Source organism: Zalophus californianus, chromosome 9, assembly GCF_009762305.2.
Source record: "Zalophus californianus isolate mZalCal1 chromosome 9, mZalCal1.pri.v2, whole genome shotgun sequence".
Classification (NCBI taxonomy): domain Eukaryota; kingdom Metazoa; phylum Chordata; class Mammalia; order Carnivora; family Otariidae; genus Zalophus; species Zalophus californianus.
This window is the reverse complement of record NC_045603.1, coordinates 58,370,295-58,396,700: the sequence shown is the minus strand read 5'-3', so window position 1 is coordinate 58,396,700 and position 26,406 is coordinate 58,370,295. Positions and strand designations below refer to the sequence as shown.

Here is a 26,406-nt window from a genome sequence, read left to right as displayed (position 1 = left end):
GGTTGACATGTACGCCTATCAGCAGTGCACCGCCCTCCGCTTCAGAAAGCTCGCTCTTTAATGGCTCCTCTCCTCGTCCATCTTCAGAGTTTCCCCTCTCTATATTGGTCTGGGGCCCCGCCTGTCCAGTCCCTCGCTCGTACTCGTTGGTGAGAGCGCCGGAAGAGGCCCGCCTTTCTCCAGAGGATTGGCGGATTAGTGCGCACATCGCCCACCCTTGATGGTAGGCGGGTAATCGTGCTATTGGCTGGGGCCCCCGCCCCAGGACGAGAGGAGGAGGAGGGGCAGGAGGGTTTGGTTGAGCTGCAGCTGTTTGTCTGTTCGACACAGGCTTGGGCCCGACGGGGGAGACGGAGCCCCAGGTACCGGGCTGATGGAGCCTACAAGGGCAGGGGCGGAGGCGCCCGGGAGAGGAGAGCAGCCTGGCCTGAGAGCAGAGGCGGGTCTGGGCCTCAGCGAGGGGTCAGAGTGGCCCACTGGAGAGGGGAGCAGGGGGCCGGACCCCGGCAGGCCTAATGGGGGCGCTGAGGAGGGGGTCGGGCGGGCTGGGAGCCCGAAGTTGGTGAGGCCTGGAGGCGGCCGGGTTCTGTTGGCGGGCCAGGGGCCAGCGCGGGAGGCCCCGGGCTGTGTGAGGGCAGAGGCAGGCCTCATACTGAACAGCGCTGAAGAGGGAGGAGCTGGGGGAAAGGGCTGGGGCCATGGGTGAGGTAAGCCCATTTGCCGGGAGGTGAGGAGGGGTCAAACCTGACGCCCGGTCTGCGAGGGTAACCCGGTTGGGGGTCTCGAAATGACCAATTGGAAGGGCCTGAGAAGGCTTCCTAGTTGGGTAAGGGGCATTCTCTTCAGGGAAAGTGACTATTATAAAAATAACTAGGGTGCCCCTGAGTTGAGCCGAGAGGGATTTGGGTTCATTGAGGGAGAACGGAGGCAAAAGACGAAAGCTTTACTAATCTAGAAGACTAGTTGGAGAAGTGGCCCCAGGGCCTGGTATCAGTTATGGGAGCTTCTGGGAATGCTCAAGGGTGGGTCGGAGGATCTGGGTCTTGGAGGACCCACTCTTTTGTTCCTCTTCGTATCGAGATGTGGTAACCTGAAGTTTTTGGGTACTCCCGGGGTAGCTAATGAAGACAAAAGTTAAAAAAAAAAAAATTCTGTGGCTGTTCGCTGTTCCAGACTCTTTCCCTTGGCCTGAACTGGTTTAGGGTGCAGTATCTGTTTCTTGTTACCAGTCTCAGCTGGGTTAGGGTGCAGTCCTGTGAAAGAGCTAAGAAGTTGGATTTGGGGTGTGTTTGTTTCTTTCTCGCTTAATAATCTGGTCTATGGTGGATACTGTATCTCTGATCTAGAAGCAGGGGATCAGTGATTTTATTATCCGCACTTGAAAGGGGCTTAGAGATCCCCAGCCACAAGATCTTCTGACCATAGTTGGTGAAACTTTGTGGGACTTACACTTGGGTATTTTCCAGGCAGGTAATGGTTAGGTGGAACCAAGCCTGGAAATAAGAGGTGATATCACTGAGGAACGGATTTGAGGAAGAGTGAGAAATTCCATTCCAGAAGGTTGGCATCACCCCTGTTCTTTGTCTACTTCACGAGGCCAGGTTTCTGGGCTATTAGAAAGTTGGGTCAAATGCCTCAACAGTGAGGCATTTGAGGAAGGGGGTGAGTAGAGAAAAAGAAGATGGATTACTAAAACACAGGAGTCTGCCCTCCCCCATATATTTTTAATGGTCTGCTGACTTCTTTAGTCCCCCATAGATTGGAGTTTATTGGATTTTCCCTTATTATACTTCCTCCTTTTACACAAATGTATTTTATAACTACATTTCCTCTGAATTACAAAAGTAATATGTACATATTTTAAAATACTCAGGATGTACAGAAGTGTACAAAGTGTAAATCTTCCCATATATTCCTCTCTCATTTGTCCAAAAAGGTCAGAGACTAGAGACAGCAGATCAGACTAATCTCACTTTGCTTTGGGGATGTGCCACCAAAGGCAATTCTGTTTTCATGTTCTCACCAAACTCTGGCCTCGCATTCTTTCCAGTTTTCCCTTCTGGAATGATACTCTGTTATTTATTGTGCTCCTTTCACGCTCATTTTGTCTTCCTTCTATCAAAATCAGACAAATAGGTGTACTCTAGGTTATCCTTAAAACACACACACAGTGCCCCCTGCCCCCAGTTGTGCACTGGGTATCCTAGGAAATGCCCAAATAGATGGCCAGTACTTTTTTCTCTCTTATGAGCAGGAAAGGAACATTAGGTGAATCATTTGTTTAGGAGAATTATTGGATCTTTGCTAAAGTGAGGAATTTGAGACCTCTGTCTTCTGGTTCATGGTCTGTGCATGTTCAGATTATATGACTGTCCTTTCATTAACCTAAAAGATGATGATGATTCTCCTAAAGGGCCTCTGTATCTGTCTTTCTGTAGTGATGTGAGAAAACTCTCAAGTTTCTCTGGATTTGAAATTGTTTCCTCTAAAACCTCAGTACAGTTGGGACATTTCATTCTACTACCTTATTAATTGAATTTGTCCTTACTGGCTTTAGAAGGCTCTAGTGTGCCCAGCCTTTGTACAGTGCCCCCAGAAACTTTGATTATGTACCCCAAGGAGTTTTTATTTTCCTTCTTCAAAGCCAGTCCTAGAGAAAATTGTGTGTGTGTGTGTGTGTGTGTGTGTGTGTTTCTATAGGCTTTGCCATTTTCTACATCCTGCTGGTATACCTGTCCCTTTCTTCTATACTTTTTTTTTTGCTTTTCCACCCTCCTATTTTTTTTAAATTTTTTTTAAGTAGGCTCCACGCCCAGCAGGGTTGAACTCACGACCCTGAGATCAAGACCTGAGCTGAGATCAAGAGTAAGACATTTAACCCACTGAGCCACCCAGGTGTCCCTCGACCTTCCTCTTAATCAAAGTCTACCTTCAAGAAACAATCTGACACAGATCTAGAGTTAAAAACTATATTTGGAGAAGAGTGCTTTCCCCTTATTCTTCAAGTCATACTTGATTACAAGTTATACTTGTAACTCTTAGTTTTCCCCGGAGCAAGGATTGCTTTTCTATAGTTTGCTTGTTTGTATGCATTGATACGAATTTGACTTCTGAGGAGGCATAGGGTAGGAGAAGCAAGTGTATAGACTGCTCCCTAATCCTAAAGCATTTCAGATTGGAAAGTAACCAAAGTGTTAGACGATGAACTTAAAATAAGGAAATGCAACAGCCCTCTAGGAGGAAGGATACCTTAAAACCCTACACAATACGCTCCCACTTCCCAAGAGTGTTGTAGGAAAGATTTAGTCATTGAACAGTAACTGAGCTGAGTAAGGTGCCAACCAGGTGAGCAAAGTGTATGCAGATTTCTGGGCCAGATTGTGGCTGTGGTTTAGGGGCAGTGGGTACCTTTTCAGAATGTCCTCTAGCTCTGATGATTTGGGTTTTTTTTTTAACTTGTGTTTCTCAAGTTCAGGAATAGAGATAATGTCCCAAAGTTTTTGAACAATTAACATTAACTGAAAACTCAGGGAACTTTAAGCCACAGTTGCTTCAGTGTTAGGGTGGGAGGGCTGCATATCGGGTATGATTAGGCCATCTGAGCATAGTAACGGGTGACAGGAAAAGCAGTTAGCCCATGTGAGTTGCAACAGTACTTTGTGGGCTGGGTCCCAAGGGGGCCCTCCATCCAAGGGAGATCACAAAGAGGCCAGGGAGAGAATTGGTTTTCTGAAGACTATTAAAAACATTCCCAAATGGAACTGAGTGAGAAGCTATCCAGATGACATAGAAGGGGAGGAATAGATGAAGGAGGGAAGCAGGACTGCTTTAGCATTAATTAATTTAGGGAGCACTTAATGAACACCTACTAGGGACCAGGCATTGTGAGTCAAAATGACATTAAACAAAATAGTCACACTTCTTTTTTTTTTTTTTTAAAGATTTTATTTATTTGAGAGAGAGAATGAGAGCACGAGAGGGAAGAGGGTCGGAGAGGCAGACTCCCTGCCGAGCAGGGAGCCCGATGCGGGACTCGATCCCAGGACTCCAGGATCACGACCTGAGCCGAAGGCAGTCGCTTAACCAACTGAGCCACCCAGGCGCCCCAATAGTCACACTTCTTGAGCAGTTCATAGTTCAGCAGAACAGACACACACAATTAACTTATATAATGTAGTAAGTGCTGTGACAGAAATACCATCTTAATACTGCAAGACCCCAGAGGAAGCAGTGATGAATTCTGCTAGGGTGAGAGGGTAATTATGCAATTTTACAGAGAAGGTGACATTTAAGCTTAGCCTTAAAAGATAAATTAGGAGTTTACTAGGCAGACAAAGTGAGGAAGGGCATTCCTAACTTTTCTAGGTCAATAATAAAGAACTTGTACTACCATGCTGATAAGAGATAAGCATGCTTTTTACCTTTTGGGGAAATATAAGGGAGAGAGTGGGGAGAAGTGGAAGGACTCTCATTTAAGACCATGACTCATTAGTTAATCTTGGATCAACACAATGAAAGAGCTGAGCCAAGTAGTAGAACTCTCAGTTCGAAATTTTAGTAATTTTGGGTTGAGAGTTGAAGGTATGTACTGGCTTTTGCCCTGTCTTCCCTAATCAGTAAATCTCTTAGATTAGGCCCAAGGTCCACAGACCCTTGTAAAAGTTACCACTCTTTCCCTATCATCTTCCATTAAGTTATTTCCATTTCAACCATCCTCGCACGGTTGGTGAAGACCTTCTAGAGATGCATAGTAATGAGAAAGTTATGTTAAAAGACTATGGAACTGGAATCCAGTTCTCAGGGAAGGCCTGGGTCTAGCTACCTTGTTTTTAGTCCCAAGGAAGTACTTATCTAAACTGAATAGAGGCAGAAACTAATCAGTCTGAACTCTTCTTTCTGCCCTGGTGTCCTTTCCAGAGTTCAATTCAGAGTTAGCATCTCCTGCTTCCTTAAGAGGTATAGTGGTGTATTAAATTAGGAGTACTTGCTAAAAGGAGATTTAGCTGTCTGTATGAGAACACCTGGCAAGTTGATTAACATTATTTGTAATAGCTGTCTGTATGGTAATACTGGCAAGTTGATTAATATGTGCCTCAGTTTCCTTACCTGTAAAATACAGAGACGGAACTAGACCTCTAGACTGCCTCTTAACTGGGAAACTGATCTTATGGGGCTGACATTTGGGTATGGGCTAGACTCCAGGGGCTATATATCTGGAAGTTAGTCTCTCTTAATAGGTAATAGACTTCTAAAGGCTTCATAATGTGGTTGACATAGAGACTCAAAGATATCATGTAGAGGGGGGCCTGAAGAATAGTCTTGTTCTAGCTGGGATCAGCAAGCTAAGAAACCTTTCCTATTTATACTTTCCTGAGATGCTGGGGTGCTGCCCACACTCAAGAACTTGCCCCTTCATCCTCCACCTTGCCCCTCCCCAGTGGGCTGATGCTGTGGCCATCCCTAAGTCCTCCCTAGTTAATGGTCATTTGATAAATGTTTTTTGTAGAGCTGCACATCGAAAGGAAGTCAAATCTGATTTTTTTTCCTCTTCCAAACTGAAAGGGTTGAAGGGAAGAATAACTTCCTTGTCCTTTTCTTTTTTGCCTCAGGTTTGAAGGTAATCACACCACTTGGCTGGGTGGCTGTGGCTTATTTTTTGTCTTTGAATGGATCGTTGGCCTATTGTCAACTCTTAGCAAAAAAAAAAAAAATCACCACTAGAAATCATTTGAATTTTTTTTTAAGGTTTTACTATTTATTTGACAGAGAGCGAGCACAAGTAGGAGGAGTGGCAGGGAGAGGGAGAGGGAGAAACAGACAGGGAGCCTGATGCGGGACTCAATCCCAGGACCCTGGGATCATGACCTGAGCCGAAGGCAGCCGCTTAACCAACTGAGCCACCCAGGTGCCCCAAATCGTTTGAATCTTATGTATATTTCACTTCTGTACCCCTGATCTTTTGAAAGCCTAGCTATTGCATAAAAAACATGATACCCTTATATGCATGTTGAGATTAAAGATCAAGGCACAGTGATGGGCATCCCATCAATTACTGTGAACAGGGAAGGTAAGACATATTATTGAGGTGATACACTGGGGTAGGAGGTAGTTTTTTCTTTTTTTTAAGATTTTATTTATTTATTTGACAGAGACAGCGAGAGAGGGAACACAAGCAGGGGGAGTGGGAGAGGGAGAAGCAGGCTTCCTGCTGAGCAGGGAGCCCGATGCCGATGCGGGGCTCGATCCCTGGACCCTGGGATCATGACCTGAGCCAAGGCAGACGCTTAATGACTGACCCACCCAGGCACCCCAGGAGGTAGTTTTTTCTAACCCAGTAGTTCCTAATCTGTGAGATCCAAGGTTGCTTAGTAGCAAAAAGTTTGCTGATTGTGTCTGGGCTCTGGCTGAGTTTATTGTTGGGGGCGGGGGTGTGTGACAGAGGTTTTGCAACATGAATGTGTTTGTGACTGTTTCCTATCTCCACATTTCCCCTACTCCCTACTGTTTTCCCAGGCCTAGAGCCATGTGTCTGTCTATGAGAATTCAGTCCATTCTAACTCCCATGTTTTCTTATTGTAAAGTAGTAACATTGAGGGTTAGTGTTCTGCCCCTTGGATCACATGCTTTGATATAGATGAAAATGTGAGCAGATAATTGGGGTGCGTGGCTGATTCAGTGGGTAGAGCATGTGAGTCTTGATCTCGGGGTTGTGAGCCTAAGCCCCACCTTGGACGTAGAGATTACTTCAAAAAAAAAAAAAAGAAAGAAAATGTGAGTGAATAAGTCAAAGAATCTAGTAACTTTTCCTGTTGTGTATTAAGAGTATAGCATATAGGGGCGCCTGCGTGGCTCAGATGGTTAAGCGTCTGCCTTCAGCTCAGGTCATGATCCCAGGGTCCCGGGATCGAGCCCTGCATCGGGCTCCCTGCTAGGCGGGGAGCCTGCTTCTCCCTCTTCCTCTGCCTCTCTCTCTCTCTCTCTCTGACTCTCATGAATAAATAAAACATTAAAAAAAAAGAGTATAGCATATATATATCACCTAAAGGAAACTTGCTCAGCTTATCATCTGTAGTTTTTTTTCCTATGGTGTCATCTGTTTTCTAAAGTGTGTAACGTTACAATGGCCTATCTTTTGTTATGAAACAATGTATATGAAGTGCCACATAAATATGTTTTAAAAAATAATTCCTCACAAATTCTGAGAAACTCTAAGAGAAAGAATTTCTTTTATTTTTTTTTTTAGGATTTTATTTTTTTTTTGACAGAGACACAATGAGAGGGAACACAAGGGGAGTGGGAGAGGGAGAAGCAGGCTTCCCGAGGAGCAAGGAGCCCGACGCGGGACTCAATCCCAGGACCCTGGGATCATGACCTGAGCCGAAGGCAGACACTTAACGACTGAGCCACCCAGGTGCCCCAAGAGAAAGAAATTTCTTAAATGTACCCAGAAGTTTGTAATTGAATTAAAATTCTGTTCTTTACTACTTTTTCCTACTCCCCTCCCTCCCCAAAGATCTTTACAGATAAGGAAGCTAGGGCTCAGAAAGGCAAAGGGAATTAAGTGTCTAAGATCACAGTGGGTTACAACTGGCAAAGCAGAGAATAAAACTCAACCTTGCTTGATTCCAAAGCCCTTACTGACACCACATGGGACTGCCCCAGTATAGTTTAGCTTTCCATTTTCATAATTGCGTCATAACTTTAGTAGCAGGGTTGGAGAATCCTCTGACCCCTGAGGAGCTATATTCAGCCCTCAGCTTCATTTCATCTAGAAGTGCTATAATAGTAACCATAGCCTATAGGCTGCACAGAAACTTGACTTTCTCCCATTCTTATTAACCCATCTTTCATTGTCAGGCCTCTCCAAAGCAGTGTTTTTTAAACTTCTTTTTTATCATGACCCATAATAAAACATTTCATACCATAATTCAGTGTGTGTACATAAAGTGAAACATTTTCACAAAATGATTTATATGCAGTTTACTTGTTATTTTTTATTCTATTTCTTTTTTCTTTTTTTTCCCCCAAATATGCTGATTATGATCCACCAAGTGATTTCAAGGTCACTGTTGGTTTACAGCTCACAGTTTGAGAATGAAAAGAGCTAAAGAACTGTGACTAATGGTTAAGAACCTAATTAAGGGGCACCTGGGTAGCTCAGTTGGTTAAGCCTCCAACTCGATTGCAGCTCAGGTCATGATCTTGGGGTCGTGGGATCCTGCCTGTTTTGGGCTCCACGCTCAGTGGGGAGTCTGCTTGAGATTCTCTCTCTCCCCCTGCCTCTCCCCTCTGCTCGCAAGTGCTCTCTCTCAAATAAATAATCTAAAAAAAAAAAACCTAATTAACTGATTCTTGCAGTACTGGTTCCCAGAATTTAGGATTTTGTGGACCAACTAATTTATTTATTTTTTAAAGATTTCATTTAGGGCACCTGAGTGGCTCAGTCGGTTGAGTGTCTGCCTTCGGCTCAGGTTGTGATCTCAGGGTCCTGGGATCTGGTCCCACAGTTTGAGAATGAAAAGAGCTAAAGAACTGTGACTGGTGGTTAAGAACCTAAATAAGGGGCACCTGGGTGGCTTAGTTGATTAAGCCTCCCACTCTTGATTTCAGCTCAAGTCATGATCTCGGGGTCATGGGATCCGGCCTGTGTTGGGCTCCCTGCTCAGTGGGAAGTCTGCTTCTTCCTCTACCCCTCCCCACTCATGCTCATGTTATCTGTCTCTCTGACAAAAATAATAAAATCTTTAAAAAAAAATAAAGATTTTATTTATTTGAGAGATAGCAAGAGAGAACAGGAGCAGTGGGGAGAGGGAGAGGGAGAAGCAAGCTGCTGAGTAGGGAGCCTGATGTGGGGCTCAATCCCAGGACCCCCGGATCATGACCTGAGCTGAAGGCAGGTGCTTAACCAACTGAGCCACCCAAGCGTCCCTAATTTATTTTTTTTAAGATTGATTGATTTATTTATTAGAAAACGAGCAGGGGGAGGGGCAGAGGGAGAAGCAGACTCCCCTGCAGAACAGGGAGCCTGACACGGGGCTCAATCCCAGGACCCTGGGACCACAAACTGAGCCAAAGGCAGAGGCTTAACCAGCTGAGCTACCCAGGTACCCCTGGACCAGCTAATTTAAATTTGAGAGTTTTTGCTTTCCCATATACGGGTGTTTAGAAAGCTTACTACTGCCTATCAACACCATTATTTTTTAAAGCATTAAAAATTATTTAGAAAGCTTTTATTTTATTTTTAAGATTTTATTTACTTATTTAACAGAGAGAGCACAAGCAGGAGGAGCTGCAGAGGGAGAGGGAGAAGCAGGCTCCCCGCTGAGCAGGGAGCCTGATGTGGGGCTCGATCCCAGGACCCTGGGATCATGACCTGAGATGAAGGCAGACGTTCAACCGACTGAGCCACCCAGGCACCCCTAGAAAGCTTTTAAATATATTTCCTAAAAAAATTAAAAATTTATATTTCCTGTTTAAAAAAAATTGTATAGAATGAAAAAAATCTGAGTCCTTCACATACCACCCTCAATCCCACTGTCCTCAGAGGTTGAGTATGTATCCTCCTATACTGTTTTCTTTCTTTCTTTCTTTCTTTTTAAGATTTTATTTATTTATATGACAGCGAGAGAGGGCACACAAGCAGGGGGAGTGGGAGAGGAAGAAGCAGGCTTCCTGCTGAGCAGGGAGCCCGATGTGGGGCTTGATCCCAGGACCCTGGGATCATGACCTGAGCCAAAGGCAGAGGCTTAACGACTTAGCCACCCAGGTGCCCCTCCCATACTGTTTTCTATACAGAATTTTGTTGTACAGAAATAGGATCTAACCATGTGTTTTGTTCTACAACTTTTTTTTTTTAAGATTTGTTTATTTGAGAGGGCGAGAATCTCAAGCAGGCTACACACTGAGTTGGGAGCCCAACGCAGAGCTCGATCCCACCACCCCAAGATCACGAACCCAGCCGAAATCAACAGTCAGGCACTTAACCAACTGAGCCACCCAGGTGCCCCTCTACAACTTTTTAAAAATAGGTCTCAGAGGTTTTTTCATATGATATATATATTTACCTTTGAGAGGAAATTAATACTAAGAAAGTAAGAAGTTAGGGACGCTGCTCCCTCTGCCTGATGCTCCCCCTGCTTGTACTGTCTGTCTCTCGGACAAATAAATAAATAAAATCTTTAAAAAAAAGAATTTAGAGATCTTGTTATAAAGAATATTCTTTTAAATTGGATAAATTTAGGGGCACATGGGTGGCTCAGTTGGTTAAGTGCCCAGCTCTTGATCTCAGCTCAGGTGTTGATCTCAGGGTCGTGTGTTCAAGCCCCGTGTTGGGCTCCATGCTGGGTATGGAGCCTACTTTAAAAAAAATTTTTTTTCTTGAATAAATTTAGCTTTATGAAAAACTTGCTATATCGTCTCTATTATCATTTCATCATAAATCACCAAAAACTTCATCACAAAATAGCCTATGTATATCTGGAATCTTAGGACTCACTGGCCTGAGGAATATAAAATACCCAGTAGAATCAGAGTAATTTCTTACATTCCTCTATCTTAACCCAGTCTACTTTGGGACTTTTCTGAGTTCTCACTTCTATCTCATTCCCCTATTAACTTCCTCTTTACACTTTTGTTTTTTCTGTTTTTTTCCTCTACTTCTTATCAAGCCTGCTTTTTAGGAATATATTAGTTAAAATTAATATTGAGATATACTTTAATATATTAAGTTGATCTTTTCTGTGAATCAGGGCCACTAAATAGCAATACTTATTTTTTAACACTATGCTAAACACATCTTTTCCTTAATCTTCATTGCTACCCTATGAGGTAGGCAGTTTTTCCATTTTATAAAGGTGGAAGGCAAGGCTCTGAAGTTTTCTTGATGTCATTAGTAATGATTAGTAGCTTAATATTCATTGAGCACTTGTCAAATACTTTAAGTTATTTCTGTTACTGGGGCACCTGGGTGGCTCAGTCGTTAAGTGTCTGCCTTCGGCTCAGGTCATAATCCCAGGGTCCTGGGATCAAGCCCTACATCAGGCTCCCTGCTTGGCGGGAAGCCTGCTTCTCCCTCTCCCACTACCCCTGCTTGTGTTGCCTCTCTAGCCGTGCCTCTCTCTGTTAAATAAATAAATGAAGTCTTTAAAAAAAAAATTAATTTAATTCTCACATCAGTTTTATGAAGTAAGTGCTCATAAGGCTATTATCCCATTTTACAGATGAAATGAATGCACAAACAGATTCAGTAACTTGCCCAAAGCTTCACAGCTAGTAAGCAGAACTGTAAAAATACACCCAATGAATTGGACAGTCTTTGTTCCTCTGCACTGCCTCCTGTATGATTTTTCTGCTTGTCTGTCTTTACTGTCTTTTCTAGCTTTACTAGAATTACAGATTGTTACTAGAATCAACCTTGGAGAAAGAAAAGATTAATTTGAACAAAGTACAACCCAAGTAATACTTAGGTTTTGGACAGAGGTTTTGCATGCTCTGATCATGCTAATTCCTTTGAATCTCATAGTCCCTTTCCCCTCCGAGTCAGAATGATGAAATACATTCAGGTTTGGATGATTAGACTCTCAAAGTCTCAGCCTCTGTCTCTGCCTCCACCACCAGCTTTCCAAGCCTCTCGAAAGGTAAAGATAGGTAGTTCAGTTTATTTTCATCAGATGTTTATTGCTTGAAAATTTACCCCTATGGGGCGCCTGGGTGACTCAGTCGATTAAGCGTCTGAGTCTTGATTTCGGCTCAGGTCATGATTTCAGCGTCCTGGGATCAAGCCCCGTGTCCACCTCTGCACTCAGCACAGAGTCTGCTTAGGATTCTCTCTCCCCCTTTCCCTCTGTCCCCCACCCCCCACGCTCTGTCTCTCTAAAATAAATAAAATCTTAAAAAAAAAAAAACCCACATCATCCTCTTGAGACTCCTGCATGTGTTTAAAAGGTACACCCTCTTTCTTTGCCTCTAATATGGAGGGCTACAGCTGTTAGGCCCATTTAGTGTGGAGAGTTATCTAATCCCTAGGCACCTGGAAGACAGCTGCAAGTTGAGAGTAGGTCAGGCCTACTGATTCTTCGATTTGATAGATTCTCACACTTGGAGAGGTGGCAGGAGCAAAGTGAAAGAGTGGATGCTGAATGTGGTCTGTTGTCTGTGGTCTATTTTTCTACTCACCTTTGACCAGAAATGAGAAAGGACAGATTTTCTGGCAAATAAACCATGGTTAGGGTTTCAGAAATGTCAAGAAGACTACTGGTTATATATGAAGGATACGGAACCAGAAGCTACCCCTGCCCTTAGGGAGGGGTGACTCCTCTCATACCCCTAGAGTAAATCTTTCATTTTGAAAGCTAGAAAAAAGATGGGGGTCAGGGGGAAGGACAGCACCAGGATACTGGGGATCTAGGGCACCTGTGGGTGCATTTGGGTGTTCTTCAGGCCAACTAAAAGTTGATTGGTTTGGTGGTGCCTGGGTGGCTCAGTCGGTTAAGCATCTGACTCTTGATTTCAGCTCAGGTCATGATCTCAGGGTTGGGAGATGGAGCCCTCTGTCAGGCTCCGTCCTAGGCTTGGAGCCTGCTTAAGATTCTCTTTCCCTCTCCCTCTGCCCCTCTCCCCCTCTGAAAAGGGGTGGGGGATGTCTCAAAAGTTGATTGGTTTGCTGTTTTTTTGAAGACCTGGGGTGGGGGGCCTGGGGTGAGCATCTGGCTTTTGGTTTCAGCTCAGGTCATGATCTCATGGGTTGTGGGATCGAACCCTGTGTGCTGCTCCAGGCTCAGTGGGGAGTCCCTCTGCCCCTCCCACTCATGTTCTTTCTCTCTCAAATAAATAAATCTTTAAAAAAAAAATTGACCTGGTGGGGAATTAATGGGAAATAAACTTATTTCACACAGTTTTCAGTCTCTCCATTTCAGCTCCCTTGGCAGTTGAGGATTATGTAGTAGGGCAAACTCCACTTCAGATGCAATTCTTTTTTTTTTTTAATATATATTTATTTGAGAGAGAGAGAGAGGGCCTGATCCCAGCACCCTGGGATTGTGACCTGAGCCAAAGGCAGATGCTTAACCGACTGAGCCGCCCAGGCGCCCCCAGATGCAATTCTTACTGTTCCCCATTCTTGCCACTGAGTGTCAGTTGCCTGGGACGCTGTCAGTGGGATAACCTTTTAATGGTGGATGATTTTATTTTATTTTATTTTATTTTACTTGTTTATTTTTTTGGTGCAAAATGGTGGTTTATTAAAGCACGGGGACAGGACCCGTGGGCAGAAAGAACAGCTGCCCCGGGGTTGTGAGCGGTGGCTGATAATATACTATGGGGTTGGCGGAGGTAAGGAAAAAGGGAGGTTTCCAAAAGAACTTTCTATGCTAAAGAAGACTCACAGGATACCGGAGGCCTTGCCATTGTTAAGGTTGTTTACCCCTCTAGTCAGGCATTACACATGAAGATAGTTGGGAACTTCCTGCAGGAACATTACACTCTGCCCACTTCAAGTATCTGTTGATGGGCTGCAAGTTATAAAGTCTTTAACTGTATCTACATTTCCTTCTGGAAGCTAGGTTATTGATGATAGTATCAAATGCTTTGTTCTTGTAGATTGCTAAGACATTTGTTAATGAGGGAAACTCTCTAAGTTAGTTTTTCCTTTAGGGCAGCCAGAAGTGCCTGAGGAATGTCATATATATATCCCATAGGGGGGTGGGTTGTGGGGTGTCAGCTTCTGCTTTGTCCTCAGCTTGCCTTCTGTTCCCTTATCATTCCCCCCTGAACAATTTGACTCTTAAATCTTTAAGGTTGTTGAAGGTGGAAGGTCTCATCCTCTGTAATGTCTTCCTGCTGAACAGGGGCGTAGAGATGTCCCTACCTATGGGTCAATATTGGTCAGCTGGGGAATGTATAAGGGAGTTACAAAAGGGGGAGGCAGCTGAATCCAACGCGGTCAACATCGATGAACCTCCTTGAGTGGAAAGGATCATCTGTTAGCTGGAAGTTATGGCGGTGAAGAAGTCTTGACACTGGTGAGGCTGCTGGGAACTCTAAGCAAGGTATCAGGCCAACAGTTCCAAGGGGTTTTATGGCTCCAGGTTTCATAAAGTCAACCTCAGTTCCTTAAAGCTGCTGGGTCATCTGAGTCTATGCATGTCTCTCTCAAATATGACATTCCAGTCAAAGCCTTGGTAAAATAACCAATGTTTCCAGTGGTGTCCAATTTTCCATGGAAGCTGAGTCCAGATGTAAGACTCAAAGCCCCATGTTTGGGTGCCATATGATGGGGTTCTGGGATATAGGCGAAGTTCAGTGGGGTGGAGTCCGGAGCCGATGACCAAGGGAGAATTCTTGAGATGTCTTTGGTGCAAAATGGTGGTTTATTAAAGCATGGGGAGAGGACCCGCGGGCAGAAGGAGCTGCTGCTGTGGTGGCTGATTTTAATTAAGTCTTCCTAGGAGCAAAGAAATGAAGAGATTTATCTTTTCTCTAAAATGGATTGCAGCTGCAATGTCCCTGTGTTTAATTATACCCACTTTTTTTTTCTTGCAGGACTGTTGAAGTCTGAAGTCCCCTCCCCTTCCCCCTTCCCCCCTTTGCCGCTTTGTGGCATCCCCCTCCCTCCACCCTTTCCCATTCTGATAATCTAGCCATGACTAGCAGAAGCACAGCCAGGCCCAATGGGCAGCCCCAGGCCAGCAAAATATGCCAGTTCAAATTGGTCCTGCTGGGTGAATCTGCAGTGGGGAAGTCTAGCCTGGTATTACGTTTTGTCAAAGGGCAGTTCCATGAGTACCAAGAGAGCACTATTGGAGGTGAGTACCTCAGGGAAAGAAGAGGTTCAATGTTTAGTGAGGCTTTTGAAGGGAGATCTAGGTACCTGTCTGTGGAGCTGGACTTTTTAGCTCCTTGGAATGGAAATCCTTTGTAAAACAAAAAAACTGCCATAATGACAAAAAGTAGGTATATGTTTGTCTCCTTGCTTCCTAGAAGAAAATTAGAAAGGTTGACCATTGCACACCAAGAAAATCACTAATTTTTTAAATCTCAGTTTGTCTTCATCCCACTTTTTTCTTAATCCATTTGAAGTTCAGTTGAGTGTCATCTTGAGCAGGGTTGGTTTAGAGCAGTGATTCATAATCAAAAATGTATTTCAGAATCACTTGGGGAGCATTTTCATCCTGTCATGCTTGGGCCCTACCCTAGATCTACTGATTAGTATTGGAAATAGAGTGAGATTGGTGGAGGTATAGACATGTATGTTGGGAAAAGCTCCTTAGATGATTCTGATGCACATACCTGGTAAAAGAGAGGCTAGAACTAAATACAAAAGATAAAAGGCATCTGCCTTTCCCACCTTTGCTACCTTCTACCTTCTGCTACTCCCAAAATAGGGCCCTAGTTCAGTAAAAGAACTTTTATGAGAACTCCCATGTTACTCCTTCCCTGCTTTTACTAGTCACCTTGGAAATGTGTTCTTGGACCAGCAGAAGATTATATAAAAAAGTAATAGCCAAATAATACTGATAATGGTGGGATTTGCCATCAGGCTATAAGTCTTCTAATTAATTATTGATGTGACCTCTACCTGAAGCTTATTTTCTGTCATCATCTCTTACTCCCCTGTCTTGGTTAGAAGAGAGATGACTGGTATAAGTGTCAGTTCTTCTCCCTAACCTTCATAGTTTATGTGCCCCCATTCCTTAGGTAGAGGAACTTCTGGCAGGAAGGACTTAGCCAAGGGCAATCTTAATCCTCCTTCTAGGACCTGTACATAAGGAGGGGAATGCAAAACCTTTTCCTTAGCTCAATGACCTGGGTGGTGACTGGTCTTAGACAGAAATTGGAAATATTGTGAAGGGGGCTGGTATTTTCCCATTGACCCTCCTACTTACAACTTCTTCCCCTCCATTCTCTCATCCATAGCGGCCTTCCTCACCCAGTCTGTTTGTCTAGATGACACAACGGTCAAGTTTGAGATCTGGGACACAGCTGGGCAGGAACGATACCATAGCTTGGCCCCCATGTACTACAGAGGTGCCCAAGCTGCCATTGTGGTTTATGACATTACTAATCAGGTAAGTGGGCTGAGAAAATTCTCTTGCTTTTATTTAGAGGAATTAAGTTAGGGGTGGAAGAGAAAGCTGGTTCTTGAAATAGCAAAATAAGAATATAAATTACACTTCCAAGTGCTGGTAAGCCTGAGGTAATGAATTACAAAGACACAAGTGGTTTCAGTGAGGGAAGCCTGCCTGGGAGAGGTGAGTTTTGAGACTGGGTTTTGAAGATGATGGACCTGGATTGGCAGTCATTCTGGCCAATTCCTCTCTTCTCATGTTTTCCTAGGAAACCTTCGCCCGAGCAAAGACATGGGTAAAGGAACTACAGCGACAGGCCAGTCCTAGCATCGTTATTGCCCTGGCGGGGAACAAAGCTGACCTGGCCAATAAGCGCATGGTGGAGTATGAAGTAAGATGGCCCAGAGAATCCCTCCGTAACACACTCCCTCTGTGCTTGGGACCTTTTTTTTTTCTTTCATAAACCTGCCCTCTCAAAACCTCATCTGAGGACATTTATCATCTCATTCCCCAGTTCCACACCAAGCTAAATACAGCAACACTGTGACCCTAATGACAGCCAGGAGATTTTAGAGGAGACAGAAGAAAATTGCAGAGCAGAGGGGTAGGGAAATACCAGCTATGGGGGTACCGATCTGAAAATGGGAAAGAGGGAGCAGTTGAATTTGAGGTAAGGGACTATTCAAAAAGCCCCCAACCAACTCACCTTCTCCCTCATAATTAAGATTCCTGACACCTGCTTGTTGGATTAAGTTGTCTAGACCATGAGTTATCCTTGAGGGAGTTGTCACCAAAATATGAGTCCAGGACCAGCTGGCTCAGAGGGGCAGTTAAAGGGAGGGAACCTAGGATATTGCCTAGCTCTGGTGCTACATGGGAATTCTGGTGCTACGTGGGAGTGGAAAGGCAATACTTGTTCTACCCTATATTCTGAGTACTGGTACACCCACCCCTTGCAGGAGGCCCAGGCCTATGCAGATGACAACAGCTTATTGTTTATGGAGACTTCAGCCAAGACAGCTATGAACGTGAACGATCTCTTCCTGGCAATAGGTAAGGTCAGAGCAGCCTGGGATCTTCCTGTCTTTTTCCCTGGCCTCTAGACAAGATCACTAACCCAAGTCATAAAGGTAGAGGGGAGTGTCTCCTCTTGTGAAAACTTTAGGTATGGAAATATCTTAACTTTCCATTATGACCTCAGTCCTTTGGCTGCGGCTTTAGCCCCCTCATCTTCAGTGTAGTTTACAAGTGAACCTTCCCCTCTTCAAAACGTTCTTTTAATCTCTCAGATTTCTCCCTTCCCCGTCTCTCCCCTACCCATAGTCCTTTGGAGGGATGAGTAAAATCGACCATACTTTTTTCCCTTCTCTTTTTATCTCTAGCTAAGAAGTTGCCAAAGAGTGAACCCCAGAATCTGGGGGGTGCAGCAGGCCGAAGCCGAGGCGTGGATCTCCATGAGCAGTCCCAGCAGAACAAGAGCCAGTGTTGTAGCAACTGAGGGGGTGGCTAGCAGCAAACAAGTATGGAGCTAGCACGAGAGCTAAGAAATAACCTCCACCCCCACCCCTCAGCACACAGCCCCTACGGTAACAGCACACTGAGCCCTGGCTCCCAAGGGCTGCCTCCTGACAGCTCCGTCATGGCACTTTTTAACGCTTCAGCAACCAACACCAGGCAGCTGTTGCCACTGGCCTCCTACCCCTACTGTGGGGCTTGGGGGTCAGATCCCCCAGGACTTACCTTCCAAAACAAACTTTCTTCACTTTGTATTATAGGTGCAAGACAGTGACCTACTTACCTTTCCTCCTCTTCCTCCTCCTCATTTTTTCAGAAAACATTTTTTGTCTCCTGCCCCTTCCCCTTCTGCTTTTGGTCAATCCCTGTTCTTGATCCCCTTTTCCTCCTCTCCCCAGGATGGAGAAGGTGGTGAACCCAGGAACTAAGGAAGGAGGTTTCCAGTTCAGTCACATTAAGGCTCAGAGCAGGAGGGAGTAAGGAAACAGGTCCTCTTTTTTTTTTTTTTTTTTTTTTTTTGGTTGGAGTTTCTCATATTTGAAAACACTGCAGTCTCCATGAGTTGGCCTTGTGGAGGGTGTTTCTAGGTAGAGGTGAGAAAGGGAAGGCAAGCTCTCGGGGACTGGGTAGTTGTGTTGTTAGCTAACTGGGCAGAGGTGGAGAAGGTGGAGATGCAGTGTCACCTTTGGCTGTGGAACTGTTCCAAGGCCTAATTTCCCCCTCACCCAGCCTCTTAGGTAGCTCCTCCCCCACAGTGGGGGAGACTCTGGACCCCAGAGTCCTCCAAAGAATCTTCACTGGTTGCCTGCATCTTTGGCTCTGCTGTGATCTAATTAGAGGAGGGACCAGTTTCTGATACCCATCCTCTGATTTATACATATGCATTTTTCCCTCCTCTGGCCTTTAGATGGCCCCAGCCCCAGCCACTATATTCCCCTGCAGTTTGCACTTTAATTGGTGGTAGTTCACTTGGGATACTTGTGTTATGGGGGGTTTTGATTGATTTACCTGCCCTCTCACCTTTTTAATTAAATGGAACCCAAGGTAGTATATATATGAGGTTTTGGGAGGGGCTGTAGAGAACAGGACCAGTGGCAGCTACTCAAGCCCAGTCTCCACTGCTTGCTTCCTCCAACTCTGATTCTTAACCTGTATTCTTGCCAACCTAGCTCTCGAGTATAGGTTTGCCTTTCCTGGGTGATTAACTGAGCAACTAGAGAGCAGGCTCAGGATAGCCTAGGCCATGGTGTGGGAGTGAAGAGGGGTCAGGCAAGAGGGAGGAGTTTCCTGTCCTTTCCTAAGGTTCATGTTCAATGATCCACCCATTACCATGTCTTTTCTACTTCCCTGTAAATAGGTATGATCTTTATTCCCACTGTATAGTCTGTTCTGTCCTCCACCTCCCATCAGGCCCTATATCTTTTCTCCTTTGTTAGTATCTTCAGTTTAGTCCCTCCATCCTTATCCTCATACCCACCCCCAGCCGGTGGTTTAATCCACGTACCACTAGGGGCTAATACCACAGAGGCCTACTTGTGGCCCCCTCACACTGTAACACCTGTTCCCGTGGATAGGGGACAACTGGCACTGAAGGTCCATCACAGCTGTCTCACATCACCAGGGGACATGGGTCCTTTCTAAATCTCTGGCCACTCTTCACATCCTTCATCAGGTGTTTTAGGATGTCTTTGGGAAGCCATCAAGGCAAGAGAGAACTCTAAACTCCTTGTTCCAGCCCAGAGCTTTGGGAAAATTGGGGGAAGTAAGATAGGAAAGGTCACAGTGACCTAGGATTGGAACCTTTCTACCCTTTGGTTTACAGACTGCCTTCTGTCCCAGAGCAGCTGAAAAATCCTTGGAGCTGAGACTCTGAAGGACCCAGCTTAGGTTCTTCCACTTAAGACTCATTTCCCTTCCTTTTCCAGGGGCAGCCTTAGTTCCCGTGGCCCTGAAACACACACACATGTTCCCCTTCCTTTCCCAGCACCCACCAGCCTCCCAAAGCACTCAGTGCATCCTTACAGTGGAAGAACTGGGATAGCTCTCCTAAATTCCTTAGAAATGAAGTTTTGTTTTGTTTTGTTTTGTCTCTGTGCATCTTTCCCCATGGAACAGGAGTGAAGTGTTTCATTGCCTTGGGGCTGGGAAACCATTTCTCCAGGCTTCTTCTCCCCTCCCCAGCCCCCTCAGGAACAGGATTGGCCTTAGCTTCTGGGCCTATCTGCTGCCTTCCTTCTATTTCCTACCAGCTCTTCTGCTTTCCTTTGAGCTCTCTTGGGCTTGGGGATCTTACTTTTTATTTCCCAGCTCTTCATTTTTTTTCTGATCAGTTTTTTTTTTTTGGGGGGGGTGTCCTTTTTTTTTCTTCTAAGAAAGCATTTGCCTTTTTCCCCTTTTCTTCCTCTCCCAACATAACAATCGTGGTAACAGAATGCGACTGCTGATTTACCGATGTATTTAATGTAAGTAAAAAAGGAAAAAAAAAAAAAGAAAAGAAAAGTGTATTGGAGTGTTGCTTTTTTTTCTTTTTTCTTTTTCTTTTTTTTTTTTGCTATTTGATACAAGAAATTTGGAAGAAAGGGCATCCAATGTTTTATTGAATCAGAAATACACCCTCTCCTACATCTTGGTATCTCCTTATTCCCTTTAATCTTTTCTTGAATAATGACATAGCCCAATTTGGAAAATATTCCCTTTATTGCTGTTAAACTCCTATTCCTGGGCCACTAGAGAGCTCATCAAATCCGACCTAGCTTCCTTTTTAGGCCTCTTAATGAAATATATATTGGCAGGGGAGAGGGGTGTCTATGGATCTCTGGGCAGGCAACGGATGAGACTGGAGGCAGAGGTGGTATTTGTGAATCCTTTGAAGTATTATGCAAAAGTTTATGTGCATTTCTCCAGCAAAAGGGTGCATTGCCTTGTTAGTATCTCAGAGGGGTCCATGTTAAAGAAGGTTAAAAAAATCATTAAATTTGTGTTTTTAATTGATCATGTGGCTTCTACCCCAACAGGAAAATTTCTCCTAGATCTCCTGTTGTTTGCTACTGTACGTGAAGCCCTTCAGTCCATCACAGTCTAAGTGGAGGTGGATAGGGGAGAATGATACAGAGAAAGATTGGGTATTGTTGCGGAAGGACAGGAAAGAGGACTGACGTCAAACAGAGCTGGCATTGCAGTCCCATCTGCTAACTTACCTGCTGTGGCCTTGATCAAGTTACTTAGCTGCTGTCTGCCTCAGTTTCTTCTGTAAAATGAAAAAAAGTTGAGGTTTAAAGGTTAATTATGTAAAGTATGTGTGGGGCACACAAGGTGATACTGTTATTAGGGAGAAGTCTTATCCTGTGGCTTCAGACAGTCCCTAACTGATTTCTCTGTAACCTTGGGCTGAGCCTGTTTTTCAAGGCTGGTAGGATAGGTTGGGCATCACACCTCGCCAGAGATTTAATTGAACACAGCTGAGTTGGAAGTCGTTCTATTTCCAAAAACTCTAGGCCAAAATCACCTTTTACCTGTCAATTCCCTTTTCCTTCTATCTCTTAGTACTCCCTCCAAGGCTCCTTGATTCCTGGCAAAAGCTCTAGTTCACTTTAGAGCAGAAAGGGAGAGGAAATGATCTTCCAAAATTAAAGACGAAAACCTTCACTTAAAGGTTGTAGTTCAACCTTCTGAGCTCTAGGGGGCAGTGTGGACACGCTTGCCCCAGGTTCACAGCCAGCCAATAACTAAGTTTTCAGTCCCGCACCAAACAATAAAGGGTAATTGCAAACGTCGTCTTTGTGCTCTCTACTCTGAGATTATGAGAGATTATAATCCTACTTTGGGGTGTTATGTTATTGCTCTCGTTATGACCAATGATTTTTTAATTGACTTAACTAAGGAAAAAAATGGCTAGCTATATTATTGGTTCCATAATTTGGTAAGAAAATCAAGTCCAAGGGAACTCAAAGTCTTTGAACCACTATTTAGGCTTCACTCCAGCTCTTATTGTTGGATATAAGAGAATTGAGCGCTTGACCTTGTTTTCACTAAAAGACAAACAAGGCTGTTGTAGTTGCAACACAAACTTTTGTCAAAAACAGGGTAGAGGCGGAGCTCACCGCCGGGAGAAAGACGAATGGATTTCGAGGCCTCTTCAGTGAACGCACCTTGTGTCTCAGCTGTAGGGGCAGGGTGGGGGCATCTCAAAACTTCCCACCTTCAGCCCAACCTTTGGAGTTCTCGTCACCTTCCATTGCCCAGTTCCGGACAACAGTGAGGGTCCCATTCCTTGTCGAGCGGGGATGGAAACAAAACAGCCAGCCTTAGCTCGGAGCTCCCCTCGTGGCGCCCTGCCTGCCTCAGGCTCAGGAGGCGGGCACAGCAGCTGGGAGGCGGCCCGCGGCCAGCCAATGGCTGGGGGACGAGCTGAGGCGAAAGTGGTCCTTCACTCTGGACCAACGTCACGGTGCCGGCCCCGCCCCTTTGCCAGCCGTCGTCTGGAGCCGGGCGGGTAAACCAGCGGCAGAGCGGACGCCGAACCCGGTAAGGGGGTTGGGGGGCTGGGAGAGAGAAGAGGTGGAGGAAGGGCCGGTAACCTGGGCGATGGCCGGGGCCTTGGGACCTGGGAGTGCTCCGAACCCCGTGGGTTCGAACAAAAACTGCCAGTACCGCCTCCAGTCCCGCTGCCCAGCTGCTCCTGGGGGCGCGGTGCGCTGCTACGAGACGCTGTTGTGCCAGCAGCTGGGCAGTGGCAGGGGACTGGGTGCTGGTGCTCTGGGACTGGATATACCCTCCTACCTAAAGTGCCCCTGGGGAGTGAGGGGCCACTACCCGCACAAGGGGTGTGGCATCTGTTTTGGAGCCGAAGGTTGCTTCTCCCAAACCGGGGACCCTGGGCTGACCAAGTTCACCTGTAAGTCAGCCCTGCTTGCACCACTCCAGCCTGGTTATTATAAGTAGGCTGCTGGCGTCGAGGGCAGGTGGGACGGAGAGGAAGGATCTCAAGGCCCAGGGGTAAAATGCAGACTCTGCTCCTGCTCCTATTGCCCTCGCCCTTGCAGTTTCCCTGCCCACCCCCCTCTGTAGCATTTCACCAGCAATTGGGACTTTTCTCACTCTTCCCTATTTTGGCATTCCTGGGGTCAGTGATCTGCTCCGTGCTCTGAGGAAGGAACTGCTGCAGGGCAGAGTGGAAAAATTACTTCTTCCCTAGCCCATCCCCTGACACTGTGGCCATTACTTCCCAGTTTGCTGAGTTCACAGGAATGGCATAGACAAAGTAGGGGTGGGGACCCTGGATTGGGGTCCACTTCCCAGCTGGGTTCTATTTTCTTTTTCCCTAAGGTGGTAGAGGAAAGGAGGGGACTGAAAGGCCTTCAAAGACAACGTTATTACTTGTTTGCTCCTCACAGCTACTCTGCTAGGTAGATCTCATTTCATAGATGAGACACAGTTTTGAGAGGCTTGGTATCTTGCCCAGGCAATGGGGCTGGTTAGTAGCCGGGCCGGTTTCACAAACCCAAAACAGTTCGACTCCAGAATCTGAGCTCGTTCATCCCATTAGGCTACCACTACCTTTTTCACCTTTTTTTCCCTATCCAAGTTAGTCTGCCCCTCAGTTGTCCTCTGCTGACTTTGGAAATAATAAACCAGCAGACTGGACTGTAGATATTTTGGCTTCTGTCCTTTAGGCCCTTGGCCCCAAACATTGTTCTCTGTAGTGGACAAAGTAGAGAATAGAGGATGGGAGATAGGTGGTTCTAGAAGACCAACCCCTCCCTCCAGCCCCATTCCCTTCCGTCCTGTCAGCACAGTCTCTCTGAAGTCCTTTAGGTTTTCTCTAAGGACCCATTTGGACACACACACCCACATACACACACACACACACTCTCTCTCTCTCTCTCTCTCTCTCTCTCTCTCTCTCTCTCTCTCTCCCCCATCCTTTGGCCTCATTACCACAGAAAAAGTATCCTCATTTGCTGGGGAGCTCCTTGTTTACCTTCTTCCACTGGTTTCCTCAAGTTGCCCTAATATCATCCCCTTCCAGAACTCCCTATCTTGATCCTGGAATCTTTTTCCCACAGGTCTGCCACAATGCTGCGGCACAGGGCTGTCATCTCACATCTCCGACAGGCCTGCAGGTAGGCCATCAGATCCTAGAACTCGTCTCCTATCCCTTATTTCCCACCCCCAGTATCTTTATGTTGTTTTATCTACCAGATAAGATAGTTGAGATGGTGACTACCGGGGAGGAAAGGGAAAACCATAACTCACCCATTTGCCCCACCCATCCCTGGACAAACAAAGTCCTAACTGAAGGAACCAGTGGCCAACCTGGTAAACCCCAGGCCTTCACTGTCTCTTTCATATGATCGGAACTGTGCTACTAAGAAGACCTCTCTCTCTTTCAGCTTCCAGTCAGTCCCCTCAAGGCTCTGCATTCGGGCCTGCTCTACAAATGATTCACTTCAGCCCCAGTGCCCCCGCCTTGCCTTCTCTGGTGATAACTCCAGCCCTAGGGGATGGAGAGTCATGGGGACTCTGCTAGGCCTTGGTACAGTGTTGGCCTATCATGACCACCGGTGCAGGGTAAGTGGGGAAGGAAGGGACTTCACTGTCAGAACAGAGGGGCCCTACTAAGCTCCCCAACCAACCCAGGCTATTAACACACAGTCCATGGTGATACTGTCTTCCTGCAGAGTAAAGATGGAGTCTGCTACCTCTCTTTCACAGTGGCCATGACTTTATGGGTTGGGTCAGGGTGAACTAGAGTGATTCCTTCTTACTATTTATGTTTCTTTTTGCCTTACCCCTGCCCTGCCTGCAGGCTGCTGAGAAGTCACCACACATATACACGAGAGAGGAAGTAAGATCTCACAGCAGCCCTGAGACTAGGATCTGGGTGACTCTGGGCTGTGAGGTGTTTGATGTTACAGAATTTGTGGACCTACACCCAGGAGGGGCATCAAAGCTGATGCTAGCAGCAGGGGGTCCTCTAGAGCCCTTCTGGGCCCTCTATGCTGTTCATGACCAGCCCCATGTGCGTGAGCTACTGGCTCAGTACAAGGTCGGGGAGCTGAGCCCTGAAGACAAGGCACCCTCCACTTTGCAGACCTCTGACCCTTATGCTGATGATCCTATACGTCACCCAGCCCTGAAGGTCAATAGCCAGCGCCCCTTTAATGCAGAGCCCCCCCCTGAACTGCTGACAGAAAACTATATCACACCTAACCCTATCTTCTTCACCCGGAACCATCTGCCTGTACCTAACCTGGACCCAGAAACCTATCGCCTGCATGTAGTAGGGCCACCTGGGTGTCAGTCACTGTTCCTATCCCTGGATGACTTGTACCAGTTCCCTAAGCACGAGATCACAGTCACTCTTCAGTGCGCCGGCAACCGTCGCTCTGAGATGACTCGGTTCAAAGAAGTAAAAGGTCTGGCGTGGAATACAGGGGCCATTAGCACTGCATGCTGGGCTGGGGCACGCCTCTGTGATGTGTTAGCCAAGGCTGGTCACCGACTCTGTGAAACTGAGGCCCACGTGTGCTTTGAGGGACTGGACTCAGACCCCACAGGGACTGCCTACGGAGCATCCATCCCTCTGGCTCGGGCCATGGACCCTGAAGCTGAGGTCCTGTTGGCATATGAGATGAATGGGCAGCCTCTGCCTCGTGACCATGGCTTCCCTGTGCGAGTGGTGGTTCCTGGTGTGGTGGGTGCCCGCCATGTCAAATGGCTGGGCAAAGTGAGTGTGGAACCAGAGGAAAGTTACAGTCACTGGCAGCGGCGGGATTACAAAGGCTTCTCTCCATCTGTGGACTGGGACACAGTAGATTTTGACTCAGCTCCATCTATTCAGGAACTTCCAGTCCAGTCGGCCATCACAGAGCCCAAGGATGGGGAGACGGTACAATCAGGGGAGGTGACTATCAAGGGCTATGCATGGAGTGGTGGTGGGAGGGCTGTGGTCAGGGTGGATGTGTCTCTGGATGGGGGCCTAACCTGGCAGGTGGCTGAACTGGATGGAGAGGAACAGCGCCCCCGAAAGGCCTGGGCCTGGAGGCTATGGCAGCTGCAAGCCCCTGTGCCAGCTGGGAAAAAGGAATTGAACATTGTTTGTAAAGCTGTAGATGACAGCTACAATGTGCAACCAGACACGGTGGCCCCAATCTGGAACCTGCGAGGTGTGCTCAGCAATGCCTGGCACCGTGTCCACGTCCGTGTCACCCCATGAGAAGGTGAAATGGAATTACCTACTCCCAGAATCATTTTCTCAACCTCTTTCCATACCCATCCTTTTCCCTCCTTACAGAAAAACCTTTCCTTTCATCATCACTTCTTGGATGACAACCCTGTACTATGCCTTCCTAAACCACACATAGATACACACATTGCACATATCCCAAGCAGGCACCAACTCTCCTTTGACACTATGTTATATAACTCCTGTTGTGCCAGGAGTTGAGAGCTGCTGGAGCAGGGGGCTAGAAGGGGGGGAAATTCTGTAGACAAGCACTCTTCTCTTCCTACCCCACCTCCACTTCTAATGTATATCACCATTTTATTTTGCTTTTCTTCTTGGGAGTGTTCAGAGAATGTGTGTGGATATGTGTAAGAAAAGTGTATGTGCAACTTTCTACTGACTTTCTGGGTTGCCAAGAGTTGTGAGGGGTGAAATCCTGCCCCTTTATGGTTCCACTTTTCTAAATACATCAATAAAGTGTTTAAGTATACAACTCTGAAAAAAGATTATGACTTTTGGGACTTCTTAAGGCTGGAGCGTGAGCATGTTGCAGGAGGGAGGTGCGCTGGTACTGGAATATGTAGTGAGATAATCCAAAAC

At 46.1% G+C, this 26,406-nt stretch overlaps 2 protein-coding genes and 1 long non-coding RNA gene across 6 annotated transcripts; 2 read left to right on the top strand and 1 right to left on the bottom strand.

Annotated features, from left to right (window-relative positions):
* Nucleotides 1-255: 255 nt before the first annotated feature.
* Nucleotides 256-20,083, top strand: RAB5B (RAB5B, member RAS oncogene family). 2 transcript variants are annotated; one of them, XM_027592279.2, is made up of 6 exons: nucleotides 256-362; nucleotides 14,539-14,801; nucleotides 15,913-16,064; nucleotides 16,333-16,455; nucleotides 17,024-17,117; nucleotides 17,447-20,083. In XM_027592279.2, the coding sequence occupies exons 2-6, from the start codon at nucleotides 14,639-14,641 to the stop codon at nucleotides 17,560-17,562; spliced, it is 648 nt and encodes a 215-aa protein (XP_027448080.1). In that variant the 5' UTR covers nucleotides 256-362; nucleotides 14,539-14,638; the 3' UTR covers nucleotides 17,563-20,083. The 2 variants fall into 2 exon arrangements, with proteins under 2 accessions (XP_027448080.1, XP_027448081.1); XM_027592280.2 differs by lacking the exon at nucleotides 256-362 and adding an exon at nucleotides 1,273-1,560.
* LOC113921500 lies at nucleotides 13,378-21,862 on the bottom strand. The gene is made up of 3 exons (XR_003519706.2): nucleotides 21,728-21,862; nucleotides 20,777-20,826; nucleotides 13,378-14,440 (listed from the first exon to the last, which is right to left on the bottom strand). It is a non-coding gene; the product is annotated as an uncharacterized LOC113921500 (long non-coding RNA).
* A 9-nt stretch (nucleotides 21,863-21,871) lies between these two features.
* SUOX (sulfite oxidase) lies at nucleotides 21,872-26,306 on the top strand. 3 transcript variants are annotated; one of them, XM_027592277.2, is made up of 4 exons: nucleotides 21,872-22,103; nucleotides 23,645-23,701; nucleotides 23,972-24,149; nucleotides 24,388-26,306. In XM_027592277.2, the coding sequence occupies exons 2-4, from the start codon at nucleotides 23,655-23,657 to the stop codon at nucleotides 25,795-25,797; spliced, it is 1,635 nt and encodes a 544-aa protein (XP_027448078.1). In that variant the 5' UTR covers nucleotides 21,872-22,103; nucleotides 23,645-23,654; the 3' UTR covers nucleotides 25,798-26,306. The 3 variants fall into 3 exon arrangements, with proteins under 3 accessions (XP_027448078.1, XP_027448079.1, XP_035585019.1); XM_027592278.2 differs by lacking the exon at nucleotides 21,872-22,103 and adding an exon at nucleotides 22,137-22,473; XM_035729126.1 differs by lacking the exon at nucleotides 21,872-22,103 and adding an exon at nucleotides 22,551-22,574.
* Nucleotides 26,307-26,406: the final 100 nt, after the last annotated feature.